Source organism: Tachyglossus aculeatus, chromosome 7 (assembly GCF_015852505.1).
Source record: "Tachyglossus aculeatus isolate mTacAcu1 chromosome 7, mTacAcu1.pri, whole genome shotgun sequence".
In the NCBI taxonomy this organism is placed as follows: domain Eukaryota; kingdom Metazoa; phylum Chordata; class Mammalia; order Monotremata; family Tachyglossidae; genus Tachyglossus; species Tachyglossus aculeatus.
Genome location: NC_052072.1, coordinates 8,881,240 through 8,892,493, shown reverse-complemented (window position 1 = coordinate 8,892,493; position 11,254 = coordinate 8,881,240). Strand labels below are relative to the sequence as shown.

The following is an 11,254-nucleotide window of genomic DNA, read 5'->3' as shown; positions in this document are numbered from 1 at the left end:
ACAAATTGGCAACATATAGAGACAGTCCCTACCCAACAGTGCACTCACAGTCTAAAAGACAGTGCAAAGCACTGTTCTAAGCTCTGGGGAGGTTACAAGGTGATCAGATTGTCCCACAGAGGGCTCACAGTCTTAATCCCCATTTTACAGATGAGGCAACTGAGGCACAGAGAAGTTAAGTGACTTGCCCAAAGTCACACAGCCAAGTGGCGGAGCCGGGATTTGAACCCATGACCTCTGACTCCAAAGCCCGTGCTCTTTCCTTCGAGCCATGCTGCTTCTCTGTAGTTATCTTCGTTTCTTCTAAAATGCTATATTGGATTCCTCTGCCTTTCAGATGGAGCAACTATCAGATGAAGAACTTGACCATGGCGCTGAAGAAGATAGCGATAAGGAAGATCAAGACCTGGACAAAATGTTTGGGGCCTGGCTCGGCGAACTGGACAAACTCACACAGGTCAGAAATAGATTGGCATCCTAGGTGCTAGGATGCCAATGAAAAAAAAATTAGAAGGAAAGCGTATAATGACAAGAAATAACCACAGTGCCACTATGTATGTGCCTCCTCCTCTCCTCCTCCCCATCCTCCCCGCCCTACCTCCTTCCCCTCCCCACAGCACTTGTATATATTTGTACAGATTTATTACACTATTTATTTCACTTGTACATATTTACTATTCTATTTATTTTGTTAATGATGTGCATATAGCTATAATTCTATTTGTTCTGACGATTTTGACACCCGTCTCCATGTTTTGTTTTATTGTCTGTGTCCCCCGCTAGACTGTGAGCCCGTTGTTGGGTAGGGACTGTCTCTATATGTTGCTGACTTGTACTTCCCAAGCGCTTAATATTCATTCATTCATTCAATCGTATTTATTGAGCGCTTACTGTGTGCAGAGCACTGTACTAAGCGCTTGGGTAGTACAAGTTGGCAACATATAGAGATGGTCCCTACCCAACAGTGGGCTCACAGTCTGGAACTGTGTCGAGCACACAGTAAGCACTCAATAAATATGATTGAATAAATGAATGATGTATGTATCTTGAATTTGATTTCGCAAATTTCAAATGTTTGTTTTCTGAAAGTCCTTCTAACTGGACTTCTTTAAAAAAGCAAGTAGCCTAATTAGGCTTTTTTGAGATTTGAGGCCCTTTTCAGGACTCCTGGACTCCATTCTGATCCTTGGGAAATAAAAGAATTTGCAGCGCAGAGCATTCTGCTTCATCGAAGTACATTTCCAGAGTTCTGACAAAATCTCCCTTCAGACTGCCATGTGGAACAATGGGGGCTTATGTGTTTCTTCCGTCTAATGTTCTTGAATGAATTGTTTTGTTCCAGGTTTACAGGGGGTGCATTGGCTCTGAGAGCAGGAGTGGGGCCAGATTTATTTATTTTTCCCCTCTTTTGAATAAAGTCACAACAGACATTTAACTTCCATCATGTCTTAAGTTATTAAGTTGCTTCCAAATGCAACCTCTGAGGAATAGAGTACTGATTTTGAGGGATTGTTGGCTAGGACTCTCTCTCTCTTTACACTGACGCATTTTACATTGGCAGTTAGCATCTGAATATCCCTCCTTGTGTGGCAGAAGAACTAATGAGTCTCTTATTCTGTTAGCTATCATTTAAGAGCCTTTGACTTGCCAAGCTGTGGCAATTTCTAAGTAGGCTTCTTGCTTTCAAAGAACGGTGAGTTGGAAAGGACTTCACAAAATGTGCTCATCTTAGCATTTATGAAATTAAAATGTGTATGGTTTCATAACTAGTGGGATGTTTAAAAATCACACATTCTATCAGAAGTCTTTCAGTCCACTTTATGGAGTCTAGTGAGAATTTGGTTCGGTGCTACCACCAGAACAGCTCGAGTACCCGAAACAAGTATAAAGCAGTGGTATTCATTGAGCACTTTTTGTGTGCAGAGCATTGTACTAAGGGCTCGGGGGAGTAAAATAAAATAGAGTTGGTAGGCAAAATCCTTGTCCACAAGGAGCTTACAGTCCAGAAGTGGGGAAGAGACCTTAAAATAAATTACAGCTAAAGGAAAAGGCAGAGTATAAGAATATGTGCATACGTGCTATGGGGCTGAAGGTGGGGAGAGGATTAAATGGATATCAAAATTAGGCTAAAATCTGTTATTCTTATAGAGCAATTCATTACCCATGTAAGTAAATTTTTATACTAATTGTACTAAGCAGTAGCTTAAATAGACATTAGGACTTGTTAACTAATTATATAAACATGTTATTAAAATGATCCTTAGCAGCTAAACATTTGCTTGCACATGCCCCAACTATATTTTCATATTTTAAAAATCCATTTAGCTCAAATTACACAGGTTTTTGCATTTTCTCTTCCCTTATGTGAAGGCTGACCGTAATCGGATCAGGCCTGGAACCTCCCTTTCCCCGTCAAGGGCATCTCCCGAGTCACTCTGTGGTGGACCAGACTCATCTCCCCAAGGGGGAGAGAACCAAACCTCTGTTCATTTCTTTTTCTGCTCTTTTCCCATACTGAGGGAGGCACTTTTCCTTCTTAATTTAGGAATTATCCCAATGTTGATACCGTCTGTAATTCACTCCTAATTCCTGCCCATTCCTCTGGCTTTCATTGATTTGTTGCCTGCCTTTAGCTAGCCTTGCTCAAAACCCAAAAAGCTTCCTCAACAAGGAGGCAAAATCCCTTTGATGAGAGAAAATGAGAGATTTCTCTAGTTTTCACTTCTGGTAATTTTGTACCAAATGATACCAGTTTCTGTTTGCCTTTTGGAATGTGGGGAAAAAAAGACATTCTCTGTATAAAGTTGACTGTGCCTCACATATAAATAGTACAATAATATTAAAGGGTTTGTGAGTAAACCCAAAATTTGTGATTTTAAACTCCATTTATTTTAACTCACATCTATTCTGCAATAACGTTTTCCCCAGTGGTTTTTTGAGACTCATTTGTAATCAGTTTTATCAAGGAGCCTTTTTCTGTATTGCATATATTTTTCAAAACTGAATATACTTTTCTTCCTATCAGTAATTTAAACATGGCAGTCTCATAAAAGATTTATAGGCAAAAGTAGAATCAAAGTTTGAGATGTTAAGTAGCTTGTATGTTACTGAATTTGAAAAAAATTGACTTACGAGCATTTTTAAATGATACCACTTGGTAGATTAATTACCTCCAGTGTATACAGTTGATGTATTTTTGTTCTGTTTTTAATATACATTTTATTCTGCTTCTTACCCTTTAAAGAGCCTGGATACTGACAAGCCTTTGGAACCAGTAAAAAAATCTCCTCTTCGCCAGGAAACAAACATTGCCAATTTTTCTTATCGCTTCTCCATGTACAATTTGAATGGTAAGCTGAAAATGGAAAATAAAATTCTAGTTTTAATGCAAGTTACAGAATGCTGAAATGATGCAGTATTAGTTCCACAAACCACATGAACTAGAATTGGAACTACCTTGTGAGTTGGAGCTCCTTATTTTGTAGTTTAGGAATCTTAAGATATTGTGGTTATTGTGAGAGAAAATACAGAAGAGTGAAAAAAGAAAAAAGCAAAGTCGCATCATATGAAAAAGCATTTTAAATATTGATTTTAATCCATTTAATGGGGAAAGGCAAATCCCTTGTGGCATTGTGTGTCTCACCGAGTTAAAAGGATAAATAACCACTTCTTGAGAGTTCTGCATGATTTGCACCCCATCCTCTGCTCAAATATACCGTCAGTTCAGGAGTCCTGGCTCTGCCAATTGTGGGTTAACTCGGCCCTTTGTTGTTTCCATACCTCCTTCATCCTGCTGTTCACCTTTGGACAAAAATCTCCACAAGAGGTTACAGAAAGAAGCTTATTTGCTACTAACCAACCTCTTGTACAAGCCCTGCCCCTTCCCTGGAACTCCCTCCCTCTTCATATGTTTTTTATGGTGCTCGTAAAGGGCTTACTGTTTGCCAGGCACTATCCTAAACACTGGGGTAGGTACAAGATAATTAGGTTGGGACTCACAGTCTAAATCGGAGGGACGAGGATTTAATCTCCATTTTACAGATACAGAACCTGAGGCACAGAGAAGTTAATTCACTTACCCAAGTTCACAGAGCAGACAAATGACAGAGCTGGGATTAGAACCCAGGTCCTGCCGATTCTCAAGGCCATGCTCTATCCATTAGGCCATGCTACTAACTCTACTGTACTTTCCCAAGTGTTTAGTACAGTATTCTGCACCGAGTAAGCACTCAGATAATTTGAATGGATTGACTACTAACAGGGAACAGTTGAGAATTGTTGGAGAATTTCTGGAATTCAGTTATCCATTCCAATACTAGTCTCCATTACATAGTGTGGAGGGTTTGCTTCTCTGGTTTCCCATGGAAACATTTAAAATTCAGAAACTCTTAGGGACAAACAAGACTATGCGAAGAAATTGTCTTGATATTTTCTTTAATTTATCATATGCCACAGTCATCATCATCAATCGTATTTATTGAGCACTTGGGAAGTACAAGTTGGCAACATATAGAGACAGTCGCTACCCAACAGTGGGCTCACAGTCTAAAAGACTGTCCTGGACCTTGGACCTAAGACCTAGAAGCAAAGGAACAATAATAATAATACTGGTTGATATGTGTCAACCACTGTTCTAAGCGCTAGCGCAGAGGCAAGACAATCCCTACCCAATATGGGTCTTGCAGTCTTAAGTAGGAGCGAGTAGGATTTATTCCCCTTTTTACAGCCGAGGAAAATGAAGCACTGAGAAGTGAAGTGACATGCCCAAAGTCACCCAGCAGGCAAGTGCAGAGCCGGAATTAGAACCCGCGCTAGCGCAGATGCAAGACAATCCCTGCCCAATATGGTGAGTAGGAGCGAGTAGGATTTATTCCCCATTTTACAGCCGAGGAAAATGAAGCACTGAGCAGTTAAGTGACATGTCCAAAGTTACCCAGCAGACAAGTGCCGAGCCGGAATTAGAACCCAGGTCCTCTGACTACTAGGCCACGCCAATCACGTGGGAAATCCGGACTTGACTGTGTTGTAGAAACGTAACGTCTGCTGTTCATTGCAGAAGCCCTCAATCAGGGAGAGGCTGTGGACCTGGACGCCCTCATGGCCGACCTGAGTTCCATCGAGCAGGAACTCAGCAGCATCGGGGCGGCCAACAGTAAACGACAAGCCTCAGAAACCAAAGCTGCTCAGAAACTACCTTCCGGGCGACAGACCTTGAAGCACGGCGCCGTGAAAGGACTGTCCTCTTCATCTAGCCGGATGTCCAAAACTTCCCAAGCCAACTACTCCCTGGACGACATCACCGCCCAGTTAGAGCAGGCCTCCCTGAGCATGGATGAAGCGGCCCAGCAGTCGGCGGTGGAAGATGCCAAACCCATAGTAGCTAGTCAGCACAGAAGAACGGCCTCAGCGGGCACGGTCAGCGATGCGGAAGCCCGGTCCATCAGCAACTCATCCCGTTCCAGTATTACCTCTGCGGCTTCGAGTATGGACTCTTTGGATATTGATAAAGTGACCCGTCCTCATGAACTGGATCTGACGCATCAGGGACAACCAGTTACTGAGGTAAGTGCTTCAGAAAGCTCGAAGATTGGGCACTTGTGACCGTTTATAGGGGGAAGAACGCACCCAGATCACCTAGGCGAGCGGGTTGCGTTCACACAAAACTGTTAAGTTTAAAGGGCAGCTCGTCCTGTCATGCCCATTCTACCGACGCGCGCCGGCACTATTTTTTGCTAACGAAACACCCTGAGCCTCGTGGACAGAGACTGCGTCCGATCTAATTGACTTGTACCTACCCCAGGGCTCAGAATGGTATTTGACACATAAAAAGCGCTTACCAAGTACAATAAACAACAAACCAACAGGCCCAAAGAGGCTTGCAAAGTTGGACTCCCAAATTGCCCAACGGCATTCTAGTCCAAGCGTACAGCAAAAAAACCCATCTCGCGGCTGAACTGAATGTTCACCAAAATGTAATTGCCATCAGTTCATCCAAAATATGTGCTTTCATTAATCAATCAATCAATCAATAGTATTTATTGAGCGCTTACTGTGTGCAGAGCACTGTACTAAGCGCTTGGGAAATACAAGTCGGCAACACATAGAGACAGTCCCTACCCAACAGCGGGCTCACAGTCTAGAAGGGGGAGACAGAGAACAAAACCAAACATACTAACAAAATAAAATAAATAGAATAGATATGTACAAGATAAATAAATAAATAGAGTAATAAATATGTACAAACATATATACAGGTGCTGTGGGGAAGGGAAGGAGGAAAGATGGGGGAGATTCAAATTCATTACGCATTTTGGATAAGATAGGCCGCTGGTGGGTTGCGGGGGGAGCATCAGGAAGCATTACTCCCACAGCTCACGTATACCTAGGTACAATATGCAGCAGTATTAGGAGAAATAGTTATATGCATGCGCATGACGTTAATCAAACCACTTACTCTAATAGGAACTTTCATTAACACAGGATTTGTCAGGAATCTAACCCCATCTTACAGGAGGACTGAGTGAATTCTTTGATCTTAAATTTCAAAGGGATTTCCGTAGGGTGCCAAAGCCCTACAAATGCTGGTTCTGTGATTAAAGACCTAGAAGTGGCTCTACCGCCTGATGTAGGTTCCATAAGGAGGAAGCATCAGGAGTCAAAGAGGAATTTGTTCGCAATGCCCATATGCTATGTGAAACCACCCCAAAGCCTGGCAGCAGTGCTTCCAGTGGGACTGTGTGAGAGTTCTTTTGTTTTTCTTTGAGACTTTCCTTTTGAAAATTGAAGTAAGAGACGCTGCAGAACAGTCTGAACAGCTGGAAAAGTGGACCATTTGGTTGCTCAACACAGCTGGCTGGAAATACAGAATGAGGAAAAAGTTTCCTCGTTCCAGTTCTGGTCCTCAGAGCCATCTCGTTGTGTTACTGGTGCAAGTAACATTTTTTTCCTGTCTCCTTTGAAACCTAAGGGAGTGTTCTCTGTCAAGTCGTTGCAAATTTTAAAATATAATTCAGGAATATGTTTTAGGAACTTCAGGAATTTTCTCCATTGATTGAATTAAATCAAACAGATAAGCCCCTTGCATTATTTTCCATCTTAAGAAACTTGTAACGTCTCAGTAGACAAATATTAACATTTTTCAGAATTTCTAAAGGATACTTTGGCAGAAAGGAAAAAATTGGGCTGTGTAAACTTTGTCATAAATCCGCACAGCACATGCTTCCTCAGTCCCAAGTTAAACATAGAGACAAATAGTTGAACATGGGTTTGGTTCTTTTCTACATACCCAAGTGATCTTTTGCTGTGGAGCCCTTAATTCAATAATTCATTCAGTCATAATTTTGAGCACTTACTGTGTGCAGAGCACTGTACTAAGTGCTTGGGAGAGTACACTGCAACAATAAACAGACACATTCCCTGCCCATAGCAAGCTTGCAGTTTAGAGGGGAACTTTGTTTCCAGATATCTCCATCCCTCCAAGGGAAGAGGCTATGAGGCCTGGCTTGGCAGAAAATCATTGTCATATTTTTTGAGCACTTACCATGTGCAGAGCACTGTACTGAGCACTTGGGAGAGTACAATATAAGGGATGAGAATTAGGAAATGTCCATCTGACAACGCATTTTTCAGAAGAAATAGTTGTGTGTGTGCTACCTGTAGGTAGTGCAAGAAGGAGGAGGAACAAGAATTTAGCTGGGCAAAAATGTTTTCTCTTTCAAAGCTGATTTAAATCCTGACAGTTAAACAGAACTGACCTGTGGGGAAAGAAGTTTTCCAGAGGTGGATCTTGGATTTCCTTTTACTTTGAAAAGAAACTATTGGGCGGGTAATCTGCAGTACCAAAGTTTGCTGTGGTAATGTTGTTTTAATGGTATTTAAGCACTACTGTGTGCCAGTCACTGTACTAAGCGCTGGGATAGATGCAGCCGAATCAGGCTGTATGCAGTCCCTGTCCCACATGAGGCTCACAGTCTTAATCCCCATTTTACAGATGAGGTAACTGAGGCACAGAGAAGCGAAGTGACTGTGCCCAAGGTCACCCAGCAGACAAGTGGCGTACATATGTGTATATATATATATGTATATGTATATATGTATATACATATATACATATACATATACAGACATATATATGTATATATGTTTGTACATATTTATTACTCTATTTATTTATTTTACTTGTACATATCTATTCTATTTATTTTATTTTGTTAGTATGTTTGGTTTTGTTCTCTGTCTCCCCCTTTTAGACTGTGAGCCCACTGTTGGGTAGGGACTGTATATGTTGCCAATTTGTACTTCCCAAGCGCTTAGTACAGTGCTCTGCACATAGTGAGCGCTCAGTAAATACGATTGATGATGATGAAGTGGCGGAACCAGGATTAGCACCCGGTTCCTTCCGACTCCCACGCCCGGGCTCTGTCCACTAGGCTACACTGCTTCTCGACTGCATGGTAATGCAGCAAAGAGATTGTTAAATGGAATATTCCACACATTTCTCTGGGTGTTTTTGACCATTGCAAGTCTGCCCTTAGCTTCTCAAAAGGGCCTGGGAGAAGCGATCTGATCAAGGGGAGTTTGGGTAGGGGAGAGGCCAGCAAGCCTGAGCTTTTGTTCCTCCTCCCCGCCACAATCAGTTCTCCCCTCTCTGCAAGACGTTCACAAGCCTTCCTGCCTCTCTTCTGACCCACCATGGTTCAGCTTTCTCTGGCATCTTCTCGCGTTGCATCTGCCCTGGCTTTCCCCTTTTGACTGACGTCACCCTAATGTAGATGCCTTGTAACTGGTGAACCCATCCATTTAATTTGATGTCTTCCATTAATAGAAATATTAATGTTATATTAATTATACTCTACTTACCGTCACCCACTGTCGATCGTAGTTCCCTGCAGGTGTTCCCTACGATTTGGGCTTTCGGGTGACATCCTTGTATATATGCATCCTGTATATATGTATATATGTTTGTACATATTTTTTACTCTATTTATTTATTTTATTTGTACATATCTATTCTATTTATTTTATTTTGTTAGTATGTTTGGTTTTGTTCTCTGTCTCCCCCTTTTAGACTGTGAGCCCACTGTTGGGTAGGGACTGTCTCTATATGTTGCCAATTTGTACTTCCTAAGCGCTTAGTACAGTGCTCTGCTCATAGTAAGCGCTCAATAAATACGATTGATGATGATGATATTAATATAATATAATATTATACTAATATAATATCCTCCTGGGTTCTTATGGTTGAATTCTCTTGGTAGTCCTTGCACTCTCCCTCTATAGTAGTTACCAACCCAATTTAAGGTTTTAAACAGCATCCTTCTTAATATTGGAAGGCATTCATCCCTGTTATTGCTGTTTGCAAATAGATGGGAGGTAAGAGACGGTCAGCTAATTTAATTCTGTTACCGTAATCCTGATATAATATTAGTAGAATTCGGCAACCTTCATCTTTATAGATTGCGAGCCCCTCGAGGGACAGGAGACGGTGACTGATTCCCTCCTGTGCGTACTCTCCCAGGGTTTAGTACAGAAGAAGAGAAGCAGCGTGGCTTAGCGGAAAGAGCCCGAGGTCGGGAGTCAGAGGTCATGGGTTCTAATCCTGACTCCACCATTTGTCAGCTGTGTGACTTTGGGCAAGTCACTTTTCTTTTTTTATTAAGTGCTTACCATGTGCAAAGCACTGTTCTAAGCGCTGGGGGAGATACAAGGCGATCAGGATGTCCCACGGGGGCTCACAGTCTTAATCCCCATGTTACAGAATTAAAGAAGCAGCGTGGCTCAATGGAAAGAGCATGGGCTTTGGAGTCAGAGGTCATAGGTTCAAATCCCAGCTCCGCTGATTGTCAGCTGTGTGACTTTGGGCAAGTCACTTAACTTCTCTGGGCCTCAGTGACCTCATCTTTAAAATGGGGATGAAGACTGCGAGTCCCCTGTGGGACAACCTGGTCACCTCGTAACCTCCCCAGCGCTTAGAACAGTGCAAAGCACTAGTAAGCGCTTAATAAATGCCATTATTATTATTATTATTATTATTATTACAGATGAGGGAACTGAGGCACAGAGAAGTTAAGGGACTTGCCCAAAATCACACAGCTGACAAGTAGCGGAGCAGGGATTTGAACCCGTGATCTCTGACTCCAAAGCCCAGGCTCTTTCCACTGAGCCATGCTGCTTCTCTGTTATGTGACTTCTCTCTGAAGTCACTTAACTTCTCTGTGCCTCAGTTACCTCATCTGTAAAATGGGGATTAAAACCGTGAGCCCCATGTGGGACAACCTGGTTGCCTTGTGTCTACCCCAGCGCTTAGAACAGTGCTTGGCACATAATAAACGCGTAACAAATACCATTATTATTATTATTATTATTATTATTATTATTATTATTATTATTATTACAGTGCTCTGCCCCCATTAAGCGCTTAGAAAATGCTATGATTATTCATTCATTCAATCGTATTTATTGAGCACTTACTGTGTGCAGAGCACTGTACTAAGCGCTCACAGCACTACTTGTAATATTCTGGAGAACATAAACTTTTGCACCTACTTTTGAGAAATAATTCCTAAATCATACTGTAATTCAAATTCAAGTTAAACCAACCCGGAATCAAAATTAGGAGGTGCGAAATGTCAGGACTGGAAGAGATTTTCTCATATCATTCAAACTTAAAAATTCCCAGCCTAGTGATTATATTGATTGTGCCTGAAATTTTTGCTTCAGTGAAGCCGTGATTTTTCGCTTGAACGTTAGCTCAGCGTGAGTCTTGAACTTTGTAGGCTTCCAAGCTACTGGGGCAGGAGATTAAATCATAAACTGTTCCTTGTTGATATGCCATTAATGGAGGGAAAGGTCAAGCCAGGCCATGAACACTTTGCTCTTTTTCTGCCTACTTGTTCAGTAGAGAGGAAGGAGACCGTTCCTAGGAATTGTGTCCTCATTTGTTGCTTAATTTGCCGAGTTAAAATCCTACTGTCTGTGCCTTCTCACGTGCTAATGCTTTTTTTTTTTTTACAAGAAATTATCTGAGGGCACTTTTCTTGTAAGGCAGTTTTATGCAGACTTTGAAATTGGAATCAACCGTCCAGTGACTTCAAATTGTAAATTTTCTATATTCTTCTACTGACTTCTGCAGTGGCCTTAGAATTTTGAATAAAAGCTGATTGCCAGAACTAGCACATAATTTAGAAAGAAGCATTTTCTTTTCTGTTCTGGGAAAGTCAATGCTATCATTCCTATGATATATTCCCAAAGACCC

General features: G+C 41.7%; 1 protein-coding gene across 1 annotated transcript in view; it reads left to right on the top strand.

Annotated features, from left to right (window-relative positions):
* Positions 1-337: 337 nt before the first annotated feature.
* The window catches only part of RAPH1 (Ras association (RalGDS/AF-6) and pleckstrin homology domains 1), a 60,777-nt gene continuing 49,860 nt past the window's right edge, over positions 338-11,254 (top strand). Inside the window, 3 exon segments of the mRNA XM_038749524.1 lie at positions 338-457; positions 3,245-3,350; positions 5,057-5,562. Of these exon segments, the coding sequence (XP_038605452.1) occupies positions 338-457; positions 3,245-3,350; positions 5,057-5,562 (732 nt within the window).